A 22,687-nucleotide genomic window follows, 5' to 3' on the forward strand; every position below is an offset into this window, starting at 1 on the left:
TACATCCTTTAAAAAAAAAAAAAAAAGAAAAGAAAAAAAAAGAAAAGAAAAAGCCCCACCAGAAACAAAACAAAAAACCACAAAAAATTATAAAATGATTCACTCTACTATTCATTTATTCTTTTTTTCTCTCTCTCTCTCTTTTTTTTTTCTTTTTAGGGCCACACCCATGGCATATGGAGTTTCCCAGGCTAGGGGTCAAATCAGAGCTACAGCTGCCGGCCTATGGCACAGCCACAGCAATGCCAGATCCCAGCCACATCTGCGACCTACACCACGGCTCAGGGCAACGCTGGGTTCTTAACCCACTGAGCGAGGCCAGGGATCGAATACAAAACCTCATGATTCCTAGTCAGATTCATTCATTTCCACTGCGCCACAGTTGGAACTCCTCTTCATTTATTCTTACAGCTTATCTTTATTAAAATGCTGTTGTAAAAATGTAAACATTGTAATACTTAATATAAAATTGAGCATTTCTAATAATCTTTACCCCCAATATAGATACCAATAATACTTTAATATATTACACTATATTATATATATTTGAAGCTTTATTCCTCTTGGACATCCTCTGTTGTCAATAGACATACATCTACCGCATTCTTTTTGACAGCTGCATGGGACGAATTGCACAGATCAATTTTTCTCAGTCTTTTTATTTTCCTCTCTCTCTCTTTTTTTATTTTATGGCCTCACTCGCGGCATATGGAAGTTCCTGGGCCAGGGATTGAATCCAAGCCACAGCTGCGACTCACACTACAGCTGCAGCAACGCCAGATTCTTTAACCCATTGCACCAGGCTGGGGATCAAACATGCACCTCTGCAGTGACCCAAGCGCTGCCATCGAATTCCTTTTTTTTTTTAAGCTTTTTTTTAAATAATGATTTTTATTTCTTCCATTATAGCTGATTTACAGTGTTCTGTCAATTTTCTGCTACACAGCAAGGTGACCCAGTCACACATAGATGTATACATTCTTTTTTCTCACATTATCATGCTCCCACAAGTGACCAGACATAGTTCCCAGTGCTATACAGCAGGATGCAATCGAATTCTTAATCCACTGCACCACAGAGGGAACTCTTAAGACATTTTTTCCCTGATCATTCCCTCAATAGGAAATTTCGATTCCACATATATACTGTATATATGTTTATGTACCTTATGCATATTTGTGCTTTCTACATTAAAAATTTTTTTCTTGGTCTCCTCAAGAACCATTTTTCACCCCTTTAGTTGTGATATCACCCCTTCGAGAATGCACAGTATAAATATTCCATCCCTTATTTATTATTCCATCTATGTATACCATTTTTTGATATACCAATGCTATATTATCCACATTTATCTTTATACATATATTTTATTTCTATAGGCTCAATTTCCAGAATTAAAAAGCAGTGTCAAAAGGTATTAACATTTAGCACAACATTGTAAATCAACTATACTTTAATTAAAAAAATGTATTGGGGGGAGTTCCCGTCGTGGCGCAGTGGTTAACGAATCCGACTAGGAACCATGAGGTTGCGGGTTCGGTCCCTGCCCTTGCTCATGTGGGTTAACGATCCGGCGTTGCCGTGAGCTGTGGTGTAGGTTGCAGACGCGGCTCGGATCCTGCGTTGCTGTGGCCCTGGTGTAGGCTGGTGGCTACAGCTCCGATTCAACCCCTAGCCTGGGAACCTCCATATGCCGCGGGAGCGGCCCAAGAAATAGCAACAACAACAACAACAACAACAAAAAAAATGTATTGGGGAGCTGCTGTTGTGGCTCAGCAGGTTAAGAACCTGATCTAGGCTCTGTGAGGAGGTGAATTTGATCCCTGGTCTTGCTCACTGGGTTAAGGATTCAGCGTTGCCACAAGCTGCAGCAGTGTGAGTAGCAGATGCAGCTCAGATCTGGCATCGCAATTGCTGTGGCTGTGACAATAGGCTGACAGCTGCAGGTCCAATTCAGCCCCTCACTTGAGAATCTCCATATGCCACAGGTACAGCCCTAAAGAGGAAAAAAAAAAAAAAAAAAAAAAAAGTACTGGGATTTCCCTGTGGTGCAGCAGGTTAAAGATCCAGCATTGTCACTTCAGTGGCTTGGGTTGCTGCTGAGGCAAAGGTTTGATCCCTGGCCAGGGAACTTCCATATGCCATGGGCGTGCCCCCCCCAAGATGTTAACATTTAAAAATTTAGCACATACTGTTAAAGATTATTCCAATTATATGCCAACAAATGTAAACTGAAAATCTGGCTTCAATTATTACATTTAAGTCATAAATCCACTTGGAATTTATTCTGGGTTGATGAATAAGGTAAAGATCTAACAATTTTTCTCCTCCAAATCTAGCTCATTGTCCTTAAATACTTCATTGAACTAATCTTTTTTTGATTTGCCATATATTAAATATGGTAAATGCTCCTATATTTACTCAGGCTTTGAATTTTGTGCCATTACTGTTTATTCCTACTCCATTACCCTCATATGTTTATTATTCTTCTTTTATGTTTTAATATCTGATTATACAATTCCTTTAATGAATTCTCCTATTTTCTTGGTATTTTAATGTTGTTTTTTTTTTTTTTTTTGCATGAATTTTGGAGTAATTTTGCTTAGTTCTAAAACAAGCAAACATCAACAACAAAAAAGCTCTTAAAATGCTATAGGCATTAAAAGTGGGATTATACTTTATTTGTAGATTAATTTAGTGAAAACTGTAGAATATCTTAGAGAATACTTCTAGAGTAACACATTTAAAATAGGGCGTGGAGGGAGTTCCAGGCGTGACTCAGCGTTAATGAACCTGACTAGGATCCATGAGGATGTGGGATTGATCCCTGGCCTTGCTCAGTGGGTCGGGGATCCAGGGTTGCCATGAGCTGTGGTGTAGGTCACAGATGAGGCTCAGATTCCATGTCGCTGTGGCTGTACTGTAGGTCAGCATCTGTAGCTCCCATTTGACCCCTAGCCTGCGAACTTCCATATGCCACAGGTGTGGCCCTAAAAAAGCAAAAAGCAAAATAAAATAAAATAGGGCAAAGAAACAAAAATGATTTAATGATGTATACCTGTATAGGATGTTTTGAATAGGAAATGACAAAAATCCAGGTAAAACTCAAATTTAAGCATAATGGAAGGTTTATCGGCTCATTTAACTACAAAGTTCAGTGGCAAAGCTTGTCTTTAGGCTTGTGTGAATCCCTGGGCGCCAGCAGCGGCAGGACTTGTTTTCTGTCTCCCAGGTTGGTTTTTTTAGTTTCAGTTTCAGGCAAGCCTCCAAGCGACAGCAAAGATGGCCTGTTTCCTCCATGCTTACATGGTCTTCAGCACCTGCAACAGTGGAGGAAGAGTCTTTTTCCTTATTGTGTATGTGAAAGTACTGATGATGGCTGTCATTGGCCAGATCAGGATTGAGGGCAGGAGTTAAGGCAGGGTGGGGAGTTGGTTATCAGCCCCACTTGAACCACACAAGCTATAATTGGGGAGGGGTGGTTCCTTGAAAGGAAGGAATGTGGAGTAACTAAAAATGTAGTTTTTGGCATTACAATATCCATCTACTTATATAAAGAGGATTTTAAAAGAAATATTACTAAGTTGTAGTTCTAACACTATTTTTCAGCATATTGAAAGTGACTTTGAGGCAATAAAGGTGAAAAGAAACCAGGAAACAGGGAGTTCCCGTCGTGGCGCAGTGGTTAACGAATCCGACTAGGAACCATGAGGTTGCGGGTTCAGTCCCTGCCCTTGCTCAGTGGGTTAACGATCCAGCGTTGCCTTGAGCTGTGGTGTAGGTTGCAGACGCGGCTCGTGGATCCCGCGTTGCTGTGGCCCTGGTGTGGGCCGGTGGCTACGGCTCCGATTGGACCCCTAGCCTGGGAACCTCCATATGCCGCGGGAGCGGCCCAAGAAATAGCAACAACGACAAAAGACAAAAAAAAAAAAAAAAAAAAAAAAGAAACCAGGAAACAGAGTAGGAAAATATGTTGAGGGACTGAAAAAAAAATTAGCTTTGGGAGTTTCCTTCGTGGCTCAGCAGTGATGAACCCGACTAGTATCCATGAGGACTCAGGTTCAATCCCTGGTCTTCCCCAGTGGGTTAAGTTCCCCGTGTCGCCTGTGAGCTGCAATATAGGCAGCAGATGCAGTTTGGATCTGGCATGGCTGTGGCTGTGGTGTAGGCCAGCAGCTACAGCTCCAATTGGACCCCTAGCCTGGGAACTTCCATAGGCCCTAAAAAGGTGTGGCCCTAAACAAACAAACAAATTAGCTTTGTTATTGAATATTTTTTGTTAGAATTATAATGCTGATTCTTCACAAACGACTCTTTTCTCCTTTCTTGATCTCATTACTGTTTAGATCCTCCAATATTTTGCTTCTTACATTTATCCTTTTCTGCAACTTAATCCTCTCCTTCTCTTCTAGCTTTTGATGGTTTTTTCCCCCCTGTTCCTAAGGAACTCCATTCCTTACCTCCCTAAATAAATCAAAAGCCCCTTAATTCTATTGGTCTTTTAAGCTCCTCCCCTTATATTCATTGGTCAACCATGAAGAAATTGTTTAAAGTCATCAGTGATTTTCTTAATCACCAAATCCAATGGCTTTAGATCTTTTCCTTGATGGCCTCCTGTCTCTGTAATACTTGACAATATGGACTGACCTTTCTTTCTTGAAACATAAATTCTAGTTCCTAAGAAAACTCACTTATCTTTCTGATGACTTCTTCCCTGGTTACTTGGTTGTCCTTCTGCCTTATTTCTTTTCCTGTGGGCGATTCCCTAGGTTCTGGCTTCAAACTGTTTCCCTATTCACTGTGTTGATAGTCTCAAACATTTCCCTATTTTCCAATGAACCATGCACCTTTCTTTTCTTTTTTCTTTTTTTGTCTTTTTACTAGGGCCACACCTGTGGCATATGGAGATTCCCAGGCTAGGGGTCGAACTGGAGCCACAGCTGCTGGCCTATTCCACAGCAACGCTGGATCCAAGCCATGTCTGTGACCTACACTGCAGCTCATGGCAACGCTGGATCCTTAACCCACTGAGCGAGGCTAGGGATCAAACCAATGTCCCCATGGATACTAGTCAGATTGGCTTCCACTGTGCCACAACGGTAACTCCCCATGCACCTTTCTATTTAGCTGCTTCTGATCAGTTCCTCCCACTTTCTGCATGATCCAGTCCTAACTATTATTATCAAAGGCCCAGCTTAACTTCTCCTAAAACAAATTTTCTCTTCTGAATCCCATGGTGCCCCCCCCTTTTTTTAAATGGCACTACTTTTCAAACTTGGATTAGTTATTTATGTATAAGACTTGCCTTACTTTCTAGCCTTGAAACTTCTTTAAAAACATTTCATTTTTTTGGCCTCACTGCCACAGAGATAACACTGGATCACAACCTGCTGTACCACAGCGGGAACTCCCAAGAACATTTTCTTATTCAGCCTCGCATCTCTTTTACTATGGGGTGCAGTATCTTGTATTTATTTGTTTATTCAACATACATTAAGCACCTCCTATGTACTGTGCTATGTGCCAAGTGCTGAAAAAAAATTTGTAGTTTCTGCATTCCTGGATTTTAGTCTCATGAAATAACAAAAGTAACAAATATATATGGTGATATATGCTTAATAAAACTTCGAGAGAAAGAATCCTACTTTTTTTTTTTTTCTTTTTAGGGCCGTACCCGAGGCATATGGAAGCTCCCAGGCTAGGGGTCAAATCAGAGCTACAGCCGCTGGCCTACACCACAGCCACAGCAATACCAGATCAGAGTCAAGTCTGACCTACACTGCAGCTTATGGCAGCACCGGATCCTTAACTCGCTGAGCAAGGCAAGGGATCAAACCTGAAACCTCATGGATCCTAGTCAGACTCATTTCCGCTGAGTCAGGACAGGAACTCCTTTTTTTGGAATCTTACATTTTTAGTTTCTCTTTCATCTTCTCTCCCCAAATTCCTGTCCTACATTTCCCACACCTTTTCCCTGATAACCCCATAGGTTTCTTAAACTCAAAAGTTGAATTTGATTCATATGCTGTGGACATTTATAATTAAGTTTGTCTAGTGTTAAAAAAAAAAAAAAAAACCCTCGCTTTTCTTTCTGAAACTTCTGCTGACTTCAGTATTTAATGTTACCACCTCTTCCTCATTCCCCAGGGGAAATCTTGGTATTTTCTTTGATTTCTCCTTCTTTTTTCATATTTATTTTCATTCAAACATTTATTCTTGTTTAGGCCTTTTTTTTTTTTAAAATCTATAAGAGGTTGAAAATTAGTATCTAGTCAGCAGAGGTGTTTTGTTTGGTCTGCATAATATTTTTAAAAATATGGTATTCCTCGAGTTCCTGTTGTGGCTCAGCAGGTTAAGACTCTGACTACTATTCAAACCCAGGGATGTGGGTTTGATCCCTGGCCTCGATCATAGGTTAAAGGATCCCGTGTTGCTGTCAGCTGTGGAGTAGGTTGCAGGTGTGTCTCTGATCCAGTGTTGCTGTGGCGCAGGCTGGCAGCTGTAGCTCCTATTTGACCCCTAGCCTGGGAACTTCCATTTGCCGCAACTTGGGCCATAAAAGGAAAAAAAAAGTGGTATTCTTGTTTCTCTTGAAAAATTAGAAAATCTGGCAACACTGGGTCCTCATTCATGCAAGAATGGCCGGAGTGTTTTTCGGTTTTAGTTTTTGGCTGCCCCACAGCATATGGAGTTCCTGGGCCAGGGATTAGGTCCAGGCTGCAGTAATGACCTACACCGCCGCTGTGGCAGCACTAGATCCTTTAACCCACTGTGCTGGGCTGGGGATCGAACCTGTGTCCTGGTGCTTCAGAGATGCTGATCTCGTTGGGCCACATTGGGAACTCCTGGCTGGAGTTTTAGATGAGACATCTGAACCACTACTCTAATCTCTACCACTTCATATTTTTCTTAAGGCCAGCCCATTTTCTCATTTATGAAACATTCTTAATGTTTGAGTTTGCAATCTCTGGCCGATAAGATCACAGAATGTTAGTACAGGAAGTGATATTGAGAGATCTTCTATTAGTTTCCTTCCTCTTCTCTCTCTCCTCTAAGAGATGGAGACACTGAGATCCAAAGAACTCATATTGACCAACTTTATACAGCTCATGTGTAACAGGATTCTATTATATGCCCTCAGGCCCCTTCCTCACTTTGGTGGGGTAAATCCCTAATCTGGACCCTCATGTGCCTCACATTCCCCACCCAGGACCCTCCCAAAGAATTTTCAGAGTCAAGGTCTCTCAGCTTAAACTCTTATTTTATCAGGCCTTAAACCTTTATCAGGTAAACCATGTCCTAAGTGAGGCCACTTTCCTAAGAGGTTTTAGAAGGTTATGAATCTTAAAACTCTATCCCCAATCCTGCTAGCCTTATTTTCTAGGGCTTACTTGCACATATATCATATTACTATGTGTGTGCGTGTGTTTTCCGAAACACACCCCATTCTTTCCAATCTTTTTGATTCTGTTTTTATTTATCTAGATTATCCTTCCCCAAACTCTACCCGATATAATTTCTTCCATCCTTTAAGGTCTACTTGAATGTAATCTCTTCCCTGAAGTGCAATAGTGAAGAAGGTGGTTTGCATGGGACAGACCTAGTTTGACATTGGGCTCTGTCCTTTACCAGCCATGTGACCTAGGACAATTTACCTGTTTGCTCATCTTTTAAAGGAGAATAACACCCCTTTTACAAATGGGTTGACCATGATCCCACTTGTTGAAAGTACTGTAGGAATACCATCTTGCTTTTTGGCCTCAAAGATTGTCCTGATTTATCGTTTTTTCATAGTAGTTATTCTAATATTCATCAGACTACTCATCTTACAAGTTATTCATCATATATTATCAATATGCTATTGTATAGTTTTTCTTTCACAAAAGATGAGGGAAGGGATTTCCCCTTATATGTGTTTATATTTCTCATATTATGTAATAAGAGTTTGTAATTACTGAGTTAGTGAATAGGAGTATAACATTTCTGAGATGTTCCAAATAGAATAAACACAATAGTAATAGCTGAATCTCACATTATTCTCTTGTGAGGACCTTGGGAGAAATTTTTCTCAGGTTTCTATATCAAAGCTATGCTTTTCTTAAGCAACTTAAAAAATTCTTACAGAAGGGAGTTCCCGTTGTGGCGCAGTGGAAATGAATCCAAATAGGAACCATGAGGTTTCGGGTCTGTCCCTGGCCTCGCTCAGTGGCTTAAGGATCTGGCATTGCCATGAGCTGTGGTGTAGGTCGCAGATGTGGCTCAGATCCTGCGTTGCTGTGGCTATAGCGTAGGCCAGTGGTTATAGCTCTGATTGGACCCCTAGCTTGGGAACTTCCATATGGCACAGGTGCAGCCCTAAAAAGCAAAACAAACAAACAAACAAAAAAACCTTAGAGACCATGTGAAACTTAGCACTGTTTCCCTTTGCCTTAGTTGCTACTAACCTCAGAGCATTATTTGTGGCAGCACCCCTCTAGCAATTACACAGCATCTTTTGGTATGAAATTTTTTTTTGGTATTAACATACCTCGGCCTTTTTTTTCCCTCATTATCTTTTGCCTCTGTTTTCTATTCCATATTTTCCAATTATAGTATATATATGTCTTTCTGAACACAATCTTTTGTAAGAGAGATGGGGCATCAGTATATAAAATCTATTTTTAAAATGGTTCTTAAACAAAACTCGTCGAAGGAGTTCCCTGATGGCCTAGTGGTTAAAGATCTGGTGTCACTGCAGTGGCTTGGGGTCACTGCTGTGGTACGGGTTTGCTCCCTGGCCTGGGAACTTGTACATGCCAGGAGTGCGGCCAAAAAAAAAAAAAAAAAAAAAGCTTGTTGAAGCATTTTTTTTTTTTTTTTTTTAGGGCCACACCTGCAACACATGGACGTTCCCAGGCTAGGGGTTGAATTGGACCCCACACCACAGCAATTCGGAATCCGAGCTGTGTCTGCGACCTACACCGCAGCTCATGGCGATGCAACGCTGGATTCTTAACCCACTGAGCGAGGCCAGGGAATGGAACCTACATCGTCATGGGTACAAGTCAGGTTTGTAACCCGCTGAGCCACAAAGGGAACTCCCAAAGCATTCTTTTGATCTCCTCCTTCACGGAGAGCCATCATTTCCTTCAAGGTCATCAGGAGACCACTTCCTCAACTTCCCACTCCACTTATAAACTTACTCACATCTTTAAAAGAGCAACATTTTATCTGTCCTTACAAAATGTATTTAACGTATAGACTATAGATAAGCAAAAAGCAGAATAGATGAAAAACATCACGTGCTACATACTGCTGATTTCATAACCCACTTTTCTTTTTTTATAATGCTTTCATAATCACTTTCTCTCATCTTTCCTTGTCATTAAATGGTCTTCTACATCCTCATCCTAAGTGGCATGAAGCATCCCACTGATTGTGTAACAGGGTGGGTAATCAGACTACACTCTATATTACCTTCTCAGAAAACCTAGGAATGCTCTTACTTAAATTAATATGAGTGAATTTCTCTTATCTCCAACCATGTCTAAGAAAAAAGGGTGTAATATATTTAAGCAGTCTTTTTTGGAGGACAAACTGCAATGAACTCCACTCAGCTTAACGTGTATATGCAGTTTTGACAACATCCTAGAAGTATACTTGCTTAGTATATATTTTAAAGATTTTGCTACATATTTCTAAAATGCCTAGGAAAGGGGGAGATGTACCAGTTTCTATCCCTACCTGCAATGACTGTTTCAGTGAACACTTTCCTAACATGTATACTATTTTAAAAATCTTTTTTCTATTTTTTTAGGGCCACACCTTTGGCATATGGAAGTTCCCAGGCTAGGGGGTGAAACGGAGTTACAGCTGCCAGCCTACACTGCACCCACAGGAATGCCAGATCTGCAACCACAGCTCATGAAAACACTGGATCCTTAACCAACTGAGTGGGGCCAGGGATTGAACTTGGATTCTCATGGATTCTAGTTGGGTTCATTACCACTGAGCCACAGCGGGAACTGCTGCCACTTATTTTTTACTAATAATGATTGAACATATGCATTTATTGGCCATTTTTATATGTATCTTTTGGCATACTTTTGTTACTCTTTTGCCAATTTTCAATAGTTTTAAATGATTAACATCCATACCCACCTTGACATCCTCCTTCCCAGTTCTGCCTCTTATCTAAGCTAACTTATGTACCTGATCTATGGATGTCATCTCTTCCTATTTCGTTAGGGAATCATTCAATCAATTATCTTCTTCCTTGTCTTTATCCTTAATATAAAACTACCAGGTTTTTTTTTCTCTTATACTAATAAACATCACTAAGTCTCTTTTCCTCACAGAGAAACCCTAACTTTTTTCTTTCACTTGCCATTCTCCTATGGTACTGAACTTTCTCTTTTCCTTTACAGCCAAACTTCTTGAAAGAACTGTCTTTACATGCTATAGCCACTTCATTTCTGTTTCTTCAACTCAATGGCAAACAGATTTACATTAAGGTCTTCAATGCCTTCTTTGCTGCTAAGATTTTAGAAACAGAAGTATATCACAATATGTATATGAAAAAGCAGGACATGAAATGGTTTCCCCCAAATAATCTCAACTACATAAAAAATATTTATGCAGAAAAAAACCTTATATGAAAATTTAAAAAAAATTAGAAGTTCTTGTTGTGGCTCAGTACTTTAAGAACCTGACATAATGTCTGTAAGGATTCAGGTTTGATCTCTGGCCTCACTCTGTGGGTTAGGGATCTGGCATTGCCACAAGCTGTGGCATAGGTCACAGATGTGGATCGAATCCCATGTTGCCGTGGCTGTGGTGTAGGCTGGCAGCTGCAGCTCCGATTGGACCCCTAGCCTGGGAACTTCCATATGCCGCAGGTGTGGCTGTGAAAAGAAAAAAAAGGGGGTGGGGGGGCGGAGGGAGGAGGGTGGTAATTAATGTTCTTTTGTGGCCAGGATTACACTGTGATCATTGTTACAAGTAACTAATCCCACTTTCTCTATTTCCTGTTCACCACATAGAAAATGGAATTCGAAAATTCCTTTTGAGGAAAGTAACATTTCCCCTGAATCTAAAATTCTCATGCCCTTACCGTATCACAAGAGGCAGTCTACAGTTTGAGTGTGAATTTTTAGTTCTCAGTTTGTGGTCCCATAAAATGCCCTCAGTTTTAAGAACAATAATTTGGAGTTCCCGTCGTGGCGCAGTGGTTAACGAATCGGACTAGGAACCATGAGTTTGCGTTCGGTCCCTGCCCTTGCTCAGTGGGTTAACGATCTGGCGTTGCCTTGAGCTGTGGTGTAGGTTGCAGACGCGGCTCGGATCCTGCGTTGCTGTGGCTCTGGCGTAGGCTGGCAGCTCCAGCTCCAATTAGACCCCTAGCCTGGGAACCTCCATGTGCCGCGGGAGCGGCCCAAAGAAATAGCAAAAAGACAAAAAAAAAAAAGGACAATAATTTACGTTGATATTAGACCACATTACAATGTTAATTGGAAATTCTTTTCTTTTCTTTCTTTCTTTCTTTAAATTGCTCAAATGAATTTATCACATCTGTCATCATTAACTGTGGTCTTTGACAAGTTTCTTAAATTCTTTTTTTCTTTTATTTATTTAAATTACTCAGATGAATTTATCACATCTGTCATCATTATAATTGGAAATTCTTAACTTACATTTTCTAAGAGGGGGCAGAAAGTAAAGGAATGACAGGAGCCGCTGGGCCACCTCGCTTGGCCGAAAGGCTCCAAAAACGGGGAGGCATGACCCAAATCCCCAGAGAAGGCGTTCCGGCCGAAGTGCACGACTGGGTAACCCGATAGGAAATTTTTCTGTTGAAAGGGTCCTCTTGCTTTTTCCCGCTCATCCCAAGAGACCTCCGAGAGGCTCAGATTCTCCAGCTAAAGCGCCAAACCAGGGATAATTGTCAATTGTCTCTGGTTGTCCTGGTAACAGCCAGCGACCCCGCCCCCCAACCCGGCTCTTGTAAGTCTTCCCAGAATACTGTGCGCCTTCTCACATTCACTTCCGGGTCTGGAGGGCTTCTGTTTCCAGTCTCTGTACGTTGCTGCTGCGGAATCCTAGCGGTGAGGGATCACTGTGTCGAGTGTGGCGTTTTCCGCCAGAGAGGTGGTGATTGCTTTGTTCTTTCCCTACATTCAACATGACAGTATCGCTAAAGAAAGGCTGTAATCTCACTGAGTTTTTGGTGGTCCTGGAGAAGTAGATTAGAAGTTAGTTGTGAAAAACTTAACTAGAAAGCACTTTAAAGTTATATCGGAGTTCCTATTGTGGCTCAGTGGGTTAGGACTTGACATGTATCCATGAGGATGTGGGTTTGATCCCTGACCTTGCTCAGTGGGTTAAGGATGCTGGGGTGTAGGTCTTAGCTGTGGCTTCCCTCTAATTTGACCCCTAGCCTGGGAACTTCCATATCCCGCGGGTGCAGCCCTGCAACAACAAAAAAGAAACGAAAAAAGTTATGTGCAGCTTTATTTGTTGCTGTGATACATATTTAAGCAACTTTAAACTGCTTACTTCCTGTTAAAAAGCAACTATTTTTGCTTTAGAAAATGCAGGCAAGCACACAAAACAAAACCCCCAAATTTCATCCACCTAGAAACAACCATTGAAAAGATTTTGGAGCAGTCTTCCAGACCCTGTCTATGCTTATGCTAAATTTCAAACCTAATCACCTTGTATACGCTGTTTTGTAACCTAAAGAAATTTTAAGGAACATATTTCATTAAAAAGGGAAACAACATGGAATTCCCTTCGTGGCTCAGCGGTTAACGAACCCTAGTAGGATCCATGAGGATGAGGGTTCCATCCTTGGCCTTGCTCAGTGGGTGAAGGATCTGGCGTTGTCTGTGAGCTGTGGTGTAGCTTGCAGACGCTGTGGCGTAGGCCGGCAGCTGTAGCTCGGATTTGGGAATCTCCATATACCTCGGGTGTACCCTGAAAAAGCAAAAAAAAAAAAAAAAAAAAGTTGGGGGGGGGGACAAGGTTGAATGTTTTCCATTGTATTTTTGGTTAGACATTTAAACAGTTTCTATCCTTTTTCTTCTTAATTAATAACTGCAATGGAGAAAAGAAAATCCTTAGAGCTAAATCTTTGCCCATGCTTTCATTTCTTCTTGGTAATTATTTTTCTCTTTTTAACTTAGTCATTTGAATTCCCTATTTCTCCCCTAATGTCTTCCAAATCCACTCCTTTGTTTTTATACTATAAATGAGTGAAGTTATACATATGCCATCCAAAGCCTACTCAATTTTTTAAAGTTTACCTTTCTGATTGTAAAGGTAATACATGCTTATTGTAGAACATTAGGAAAATTCAGAAGAATGTGATAAAAATGTCCCCATGCTTAGACAACTACTGAACATATTTTGGCATAAAGTTTTCTAGTTTTCTCTCCCTGTTGCCTTCATCAGTGAACATTAAGAAAATGTTTGCTGGGATTTCCCATTGTGGCTCAGTAGGTTAAGAACCTGACATAGTGTCTGTGAGGATGTGGGTTTGATCCCTGGCCTCACTCAGTTGTTTAAGGATCCAGTGTTGCCACAAGCTGTGGTGTAGGTAACAGATGCTGCTTGGATCTGATGCTGCTGTGGCTATGGCATAGGTCTCAGCCACAGTTCTGATTTGACCCTCTAGCCCAGGAACTTCCATATACTGCAGCTGCAGCTGTAAAAAGAAAAAGGGGAAAAAAAAAAAAAAAAAAAAAAAGAAAAAGAAAAGAAAATGTTTGCTAGTTTGGTGGGGAAAAAACGACAGATTTTAATTTGCATTTCTTTGCTTGTTCATGTAGCTGAATAGCATTTCAGAAGTTACAGTCTGGTCTATTTCAGGCCCAGTTTTCTCCATCTAGTCTTCTTTGAGAATTTCAGAATAATTACATTAACTTGTAATGGTCTGGTTTTCCATATGTGTGTATTTTATTGCCTAACTAGATGGAGAGCTAGTTGTGTGGTCCTAGAGAAATTATTCAATTATGCTGAGCCTACTTTCTTTATCTGCAAAATAAAGTGATAATAATACTTATTTTGCAGGGTTGTGGTAGGGATTAGGAATAATGTATCTCAGGTGAGCTCAATAAAAAGTAGCTTTTTAAAAAAATTTATAGCTATCAATCTGTATATAGGAGGTGTTCATAATTTTATAATATGGTGAATGAATGAATTATGCTAGCATCCCACTCAATTTAGGTATTTTTTGAGCACCTATGACTCATAGGTGCTATTCATAATGCTCAACATCCCTTGAGCCTTTATGATTTAGATCTGTTTCTTATGTAAAAATCCTATGTTCCTCTCAATACAGCAATTTTCTCTTTCCTTTTTTGGCTGTGCCCATGGCATGTGGAGTTCCCAGGCCAGGGAGTGAACCCAAGCCACAGCTGTGGCAATGCTGGGCCCTTAACCTACTGAGCCACCAGGGAATCCCTCCGCAATTTTCTTATTATCCTGTGTCTGCCACTATGCCTTGATCATCATAGTAGGTGCTGAATAAATGTGTAAGCTGAATTGAGTAATTTAGTGGGAAAAGAGAAACACAAATTAGTTAAAACCTGTCAGGCAGTGATGAAGCCATGATAGGTACAAAGAACTTTGTACACTGGGAGATCAAGAAAGATTGATTTTGATTAAGGGATCCAGGAATTCCTTGTAGATTAAACTTCATCAGGACCTGGATCATAAAGACCGAGGAAAAGGGGCTTAAGGATGAAGGACTGAGTTAAGGCTTGGAGGTATAAGTAAACAGGTTGTGTTTTGTTATATTGATGAAAAAAATTAATCTAAGTCCATCTAAGAAAGAAATGGGGGAGTTCCCTTGTGGCTCAGCAGGTTAAGGATCTGGCATTGTCACTGCTGTGTTCTCTCATGCCGTGCGCATGGCACCCCCTAAAAAAGAAATGGAAAATTTTATTTGAACCAGCCATGGGATTATAACCCCAGAGAGTCTTTCAGAAAGCTCTGAACACAGCATAGTTACATACGTTTTTGAGACACAGGGTTATACATCAAATGACTTATTGACAGTTTACCCAGTAAGTACTAGGTCTGCAGGTAACAAAACAAGTTGTGGGTCATCATGGTGTTGCCAAAACTCGGCTTCTGTACACTGGTGCCAAATAGAAATGTGGAGACAGAGTTTGGAGTGAAGGAGAAAAAATAGCTTTTATTGCTTTGCCAGGCAAAGGCGACCACAGCAGGCTAGTCCCCTAAAGACTGCCCTCCTTTGGGGAAGAATTGCATGGAGTTTTGTGGTCTACAAGGAGAAAAACAGGGTTTCAGATAAGAATCAGGTTTGGGGCAAACATTCATTCTTTCAGGGAATCTTAGTCATAGAAACTAGTGTCAGGAGATCTCAGCATGATCCTGGGTCTTCCGGGTTATGGCATTTTTTTTTTTTTCTTTTTAGGTATATGGAAGTTCCCAGGCTAGGGGTCGAATTGAAGCTGCAGCTGCTGGCCTTTGCCACGGCCACAGCAACTTGGGATGCGAGCTGTGTCTGCAACCTGCACTACAGCTCACAGCAACACTGGATCTTTTAACCCACTGAGCAGAGCCAGGGATTAAAACTGTGTCCTCATGGATACTAGTTGGGTTTGGTTCTGCTGAGCCCTAACAGGAACTCCCTGGGTTATGGCATCTTGACTTTTCCTGGAATAACAATACTTGCGAAAAGGGCATATTGATTCTAGATTAGAACAAACCTAAAGTTGCTGAAAAATGTCATATGTTTATAATCTTTAACCCACAGGCAATTGTACTCAGGTTGCCTAATCTTTAGCTCATGGGTGATTGTGTTTAGGGTGCAATTGAATGAGGGAGAAGCACAAGGAAGTGCTTTAAGCTGTTCAGTTTTAAAGTATTCATTTTTATTTATTTTAATTTATTTTTTATTTTGTTATTATTTTTTTTGGTCTTTTTAGGGCCGTACCCACGGCATATGGAGGTTCCCAGGCTAGGGGTCTAATTGGAGCTACAGCTGCTGGCCTACACCATAGCCACAGTAACACCAGATCCGATCCGAGTCTGTGACCTACATCACAGCTCATGGCAACACCGATCCTCAACCCAGTGATCGAGGCCAGGGATTGAACCTGCAACCTCATGGCTCCTAGTCAGATTCCTTTTCACTGTGCCACGATGAGAACTCCTAAAGTATTCTTTTTTTTTTTTTTTTTTGTCTTTTGTCTTTTTTTTCTGTTGTTGTTGTTGTTGCTGTTTCTTGGGCTGCTCCCGCGGCATATGGAGGTTCCCAGGCTAGGGGTTGAATCGGAGCTGTAGCCACCGGCCTACGCCAGAGCCACAGCAACGCGGGATCCGAGCCGCGTCTGCAACCTACACCACAGCTCACGGCAACGCCGGATCGTTAACCCACTGAGCAAGTGCAGGGACCGAACCCGCAACCTCATGGTTCCTAGTCGGATTCGTTAACCACTGCGCCACGACGGGAACTCCCAAAGTATTCATTTTTAAAAGAAGCTTAAGGAATATAACTTTTCTCTTAGGTATATAAGATGCCTACATCATTAGGTGTATCCCTTGATGGGGAACCAGGACACTGCCCCAAGGCTGTACTATTGTTGCATGACTGTTCCTCCCTTATGTTTTTTTATTTTGCTTTTTATGGCCACACTGGAGACACATGTAGGTTCCCAGGCGAGGGGTTGAATTGGAGCTGTAGCCACTGGCCCACACCACAGCCACAGCGATGTGGGATCCGATCCACGTCTGCGACTTTCACCACAGCTCATGGCAATGCCGGATCCTTAACCCACTGAGCAAGGCCAGGGATCGGACCCACGTCCTTGTGGATCCTAGTTGGGTTCGTTAACCGCTGAGCCATGAAGGGAACGTCTGTTCCTCCCTTATCTTTACATCCCCTCCCTTCCCAGATCAGCAACTGTCTGAACCTACCCCTTGGAACTCATGGAAGGCCATGGAGGCTAAATGAGGCACATTTTCTAAAAACAAGAAGTGGGGGACACAGAAAGGCTTTTTTGCCCAGGAGCCCCACAGGGCCTTGTTCAATTTCAGTGGCCCCTTATAAAATTAAAGGAGGGAAGTGGGAGTTCCTGTGGTGCCACAGAGACAATCAGCTGTAGTTCTGATTTGACCCCTAGCCTGGGAACTTCCATAGGCCGTGGGTGCGGCACGGGGTGGGGGTGGGGGGAGAGAAGGTTATCTCCCAAGAAGTTATGGAGTAGAGTCATCCTGACGCTTTACAAGATTAAAAAGGGAAATGTTTTCTCCTAAGGACATCTGGCTAATGCAGATGCACAATACACTCTAAATGGGATGAAGGAGGCCCAAACTTGCAGAGAAAAATTTTGTTTAAAATTTTCTTGTTTTGCCATAAAACATGTATTTTATTTCATCAACTATCAGAGTTATTTGGGGATGGCAAAAGAGCAGGGCAGGCAAAGGTGCCCAGATGAGGCAGAATAAAAGTTGGGTCTTATTATTTGAGGACTTTCATGTGACCAGTCATTACAATTGTAGCTTTTAAACATTTTTGAAAACACTACTTTCAGTAGGGCTTGGGGCGTCAGGAGAGAGGTGGACCAAAGAGTGCAGTTAGTCTGCTGGTGGATCCTTCAGAGAGAGAAGGGTATTTAATGGCTGGTAGTGGCCTGGAGGTAAGGAAGGAGTGTTCATGAGGAAGCCGGGCTGCAGAACCAGGCTTATGGGGACCGCATAAGCAAGCTGTGGGTTAGCGGCGAAGTCCACAGCAGGCCGGTTGTAACCTGTGAGGACACTTCCCAACTCCAGTTCCGCCACCCAGCACAGGGCCGGGAGCCCCCTGGGGCACCTGCGCCTCTCACCAGGTTACCGAGGCCCCGCCCCACGCTTCTCGCCCCGCCCACCAGCCCTCTCCAAGGTCGTCCCTCCCCAGAGCCGTCGCCCCGCCCCTTACCGTTGTCCCGCCCCACGCCTCTTGCCTGGCAGCCGATCTGTCTCCCTGCTAGAAATCCTCTCCAGCCGGATGGCCCTGGCCCCGCCCTGCGACTGTTGCCTGGCTGGCTTCTGGTCGGCGGGCGGAGGGAGGGCCTAGGCGGTGTGCGTTGGCGGGAGGGAAGTCAATTTCCCTTGTCTCGCCTCCGGCCGCCCGTGGCGGGAGGAAGCAGGGGCTAGGTCAGTGGACAGCATGGCAGGAGCTCCGGATGAGCGTGGCCCGGGCCCCGCGGCTAGGGAACCACTGCAGCAGCAACACGTCGGATGCCAAGTCTTCCCCGAGCGGCTGGCCCAGGGGAAGCCCCAGCAAGGGTTCCTCTCCAGCTTCTTTACCGACAACCAGAAGTGCCAGCTGATGCTCCTGAAGACGCTGGAGACAAGTAGGAACCTTAACCCAGAGGCTGGGCGGGGTGGTGTCTGACACCCGGCGAGCAGGGAAGGGCCTGGGCGCCGCTCGGCTAGGGGGCTCCAGGTTCGGGCACCTCAGAGCAGAATTTAGGCCGAGTCAGCCTCATGGGGGCGGATGTAGGGGTCTGAGCCTCAGCTTAGGTCAGAGGAGGTGCTGAGGCCCCTTTCTGCACTGCTTTTGCTTGTGGACAAGGAATCCATGAACAAGGAATCGGGTTAGGAGTTTGCCCTTCTTTACCCACCCTTCTGACAGATCCTCAGATTTCTTAGGTAAGTTATGCAGCAACATGGGGACTTTAGAGTCCAGGTGAAGCAGAGTTTTAATGAGCCATCTTAATTAAGGCTTACCTACTGCTGGCAGTGCAAAAGCAACAGTTTCGCAGTCCTACCCTTCCTTAACCAATACATGGATGGACTTCAGAGTGTAGAAACTCCCGACGTGGACCACGAAATCATGTGTGTATGCCCCCAAGTGCATTTTTCTGGAGAGAGAGTTCATAGCTCCATGATATTCTCAAGAGAGGCCCACGACCCTGAAATGGTTAAGAACCACTGCTGTGGGTTAAATAGGGATACTCCCTTCTGACTAGTTTCCCTCTAGCCCCAGGGTCATTGCACTAGAGCTTTCTTAACTTTTTTACATTGCCTTAGACTTCCTAAATTTACTTTGGATGCATTTAGAAAATCAAAGACTTAAATGTATTTGTCCCAAAGCAAGGTTACTATTTTATAGCTGGCCAATCAGAGTTAAAAAAGTCAGCCACACATGGGATTAACATATACACACTACCATATATAAAATAGGTAAGTAACAAGGACCTACTGTATAGCACAGGGAAGTCTACTCAGTACTCTGTAGCAACTTATATGGGGAAAGACTGCAAAAAGAATGGATATGTGTATATGTATTAACTGGTCCATTCTGCTGTGCACCTGAAGCCAACACAACATTGTAAGTCAACTATACTCCAGTAACTTTTTTTTTCTTTTTATGGCCACACCCGTGGCATATGGAAGTTTCCAGGCTAGGGGTGGAATTGGAGCTTCATCTGTGATCTGTGCCAAAGCTTGCGGCAATGCTGGATCCTTAACCCAGTGAGTGAGGCCAGGGATCAAACCCGCATCCTCACAGAGACAACATTGGGTCCTTAACCTGCTGAGCCACAGTGGGAACTCCTCCAATAATAATAAAAAAAAAAAGGCAATTTGGAAAAGAAAAAAGAAGTCAATCATCAGAGATTTTCCAACCTTCTTGAGCTTACTCACATCTAGGGAATAAAGGGAGGTGGGAATAGGTAGGGGAGTAGAGGGAATGATGACATTGTATTTACTTTGTAGATATGTATTCAGTGTTTCCTGGGTTCTGGAATGGAGAAATATAGGATGAGTTAGGACTCTGCCTTTAAGGAGTTTCAAAGTGGAATCCAGTGAAAAAAGAACATGAGCTGCAGAGTTACACGTGGGTTCAGAATTTGGTTTCTTGTTAGGTAGGGAAGAATGATTTAACTCTCCAATCCCCTTATCTGCAAGAAAAAGGTGGGGGGGGCAGGGGAAGGATAAAATTACCTCTTTTAGGGTTGTTGTGAGGAATAGATTTTATGAGTGCAAAGTGCCAACATATTTGGAAAGAAAGGGTAGCTAGTCTTACAGTGAAAGCGCCAAAAAATGAAGGAAGAGTTGTGATAGGATTCGAGGAGAGTGAAGTGCTGAGCATGAGCCTGGGTAGGAAATTAACTGGCCTCAGCCTTCCAAGGGGAGGGCTGCTGGGAGAACCTGTTTGTGGTAAAACATCAACCTGAAGCTTTAACATCCTATCCCTGGGGCAGGTGTGATGGGAGAAATCAGGCCTCATGGGAGACCTTGGTTTCTTTTTCTTCAAAGGAAATCCATTCTCAATACTGCAGGTCCTTTTTGAAATACCAAACCTGGTATTCCTGGCAGTTTTTTTTTTTTTTTTTTTTTTTTTTTTAAGTGAAACGACTGTATGCTTTTGAACCCACTTCAACTTTGTAAAACACTTAGTTGCTTGAATAATAATGCACTTAGTATGGAGCCTGACACCTGATATACACTGAATAATTATTTTTTTAATTTTTATTTTTTATGGCTACACCCCCAGCATATGGAAGTTTCCAGGCTATGGATTGAGTCTGAGCTGCAGCTGCAACCTATGCTAGATCCTTTAACCCATTAAGCCGGGCTGGAGTGAACTTAGACCTCCACAGCAACCCCAGCTGCTGCAGTGGGATTCTTAACCCACTGTCCCATAGCGAGAACTCCTGAATAATAATTTACTTTATTAATAATTGTCTTACTGTTAACACTCTTAAGAGACATGTAGATCAGTAACCTATACCTAACTTTCAGATCTCACACTACTTTTCTTTAACTCACCTGTTTTAGCTTTCAACACTTAAAAAAAAAAAACAAAAAAACAAAACAGAAACAAAAAACCCTTGAAGGAGTTCCCTGGTAGCTTAACAGTTAAGGATCTGGTGTTGTCACTGTTGTGGTGTGGGTTTGATCCCTGGCCCATGAGTTTCCGCATGCCGTGGGCACAGCCAAACCTACCCCCCCATCCCCCCCAATCCCCTTGATTCTTTTTCTATTTTTTGGCTTATGTTACGTAATTGGCCTTGCATTTATACTCTCAGACAAGACATCTATGTGAAAAGTTGATATTAGAGGTGTTTGGATTCATCATATTTTTCTGTAACCGCTCATAGTCTGTTTCTTAGAAGTCAGGGGTGCGGGGGCTCAGGAGTCGTCTAGGCCTTTTCACCCCCATCCCTGACCAGAGTGTTTACAGACCTCTACTGGAACAGGTTATCTCTGAGACCTTTTGAGGCTACCTGGCTATTGTATCGACAGCTTGAACTGTAGGAAAATCCTTTCTTGTACTAAGTTGAAATCTGCCCCAGGTAACCTCTACCCTTTGGTCCTTGTTCTGTCCTCTGAAGAAATGTTGACTGGATCTGTTCCCACATGGCACCCCTTCAGATACTGGAAGCTACTGTGGTGTTAGTTAAATCTTCTTTCTCTTTCCCAAATGCACAAATCCCTTTCTTCCTGCCAAACATGGTTCTGCACTTTGCTAGTCACCTTCCCCCATGGAAGAGCTCAGTTGGCAGGTCCTGTTTAGATTGTGGTACTCAGAATGCGACACTAGATATGGACCAGGACAGACAACAGTGGGGCTACTTATTGCTTTCCTCTAATCCAGATACTATGCTACTATCTCTATGGATATGGTCCTGGATACCCTCAGTCTTTTGGTATATACTTAAAAAAATTTTTTTTTTGAGTTCCCATTGTGGCTCAGTGGTTAACAAATCTGACTAGTACCCATGAGGACACAGGTTTGATCCCTGGCTTTGCTCAGTGGGTTAAGGATCTGGCGTTGCCGCAAGCTGTGGTGTAGGTCGCAGGTGTGGCTTGGAGCTCAAGTTGCTGTGGCTGTGGTGTGGGCTGGCAGCTACAGCTTTGATTCGACCCTTAGCTTGGGAATCTCCATATGCTGTGGGTGCGGCCCTAAAGAGCCCCCCCAAAAAATCTTTTTTTGGCTCTTTAGGGCCACACCTTTAGCATATGGAAGTTCCTGGGCTAGGGATTGAATCGGAGTTGCAGCTAGGCCTATGCCTCAGCCACAGCAGTGCCAGATCTGAACTACATCTGCGGCCTACACTGCAGCTCATGGCAGTGCTGGATACTTTAACCCACCGAGCGAGGCCAGGAATCGAACCTTCATCGTCGTGGATACTAATTGGTTCATAATCTGCTGAGCTACAGCAGGAACTCCTTGGTATAGACTTTAATACATTGCGTTTGATCATTTACCTGAGAAGCACATTTGAAATTATCCTAGATGTTTGGTAGTGCCTGTCTTGGTATTTTCGATTAGTGTTTCAATTCCTCAAAGATTTGCTTTGAGGTTAATTTAAACTTGTTCTTTTCATATTCATTTTTATAACTTTAAGATAGTATTATTTTACCAAGATTTGTGAGGTACTTTTTGATATCTTTTACTGCTCCTTGGATAATTTCATTGGTGTTATTTTTTCCAATTAGCCTATGTAATTGAATCAATATCTTTCTAGATCCATATGTCAAACTTCTACTTGATGCCATGAAGCATTCAGGTTGGTAAGTAAATCCTTTTGAAGTGCCCCCGCTCTATGTATTCTGGCTGCTTAAAGCAAACACTCCCCTGCCCTCCTCGCCCCTCCTCCCATCACATCTGGAACTGCTTCAGATTTTTTTCACCTCAGGCCACACAGCCCTTTCCTCCCTTTTGGTAGGTGGTGGTGATTGGCTG

The 22,687-nt window shown here is 42.7% G+C and overlaps 1 protein-coding gene across 2 annotated transcripts in view; it reads left to right on the forward strand.

The window, feature by feature from the left end:
* Positions 1 to 18,101: 18,101 nt before the first annotated feature.
* The window catches only part of ATP23 (ATP23 metallopeptidase and ATP synthase assembly factor homolog), a 42,361-nt gene continuing 37,775 nt past the window's right edge, over positions 18,102 to 22,687 (forward strand). The window contains exons 1-2 of one of the 2 annotated variants that reach the window (XM_084956218.1): positions 18,102 to 19,423; positions 21,764 to 22,515. In XM_084956218.1, the coding sequence (XP_084812344.1) occupies positions 22,499 to 22,515 (17 nt within the window). In that variant the 5' untranslated portion in view covers positions 18,102 to 19,423; positions 21,764 to 22,498. The remainder of the gene's footprint in view (positions 19,424 to 21,763; positions 22,516 to 22,687) is intronic. The other variant, XM_003481644.5, reaches the window with a different exon arrangement.

This window comes from Sus scrofa, chromosome 5 (genome assembly GCF_054392235.1).
Source record: "Sus scrofa isolate SSC_HxYL_T2T_F1_AM1 chromosome 5, Sscrofa_HxYL_maternal_Yorkshire_Landrace_v2.0, whole genome shotgun sequence".
NCBI classification, from domain to species: domain Eukaryota; kingdom Metazoa; phylum Chordata; class Mammalia; order Artiodactyla; family Suidae; genus Sus; species Sus scrofa.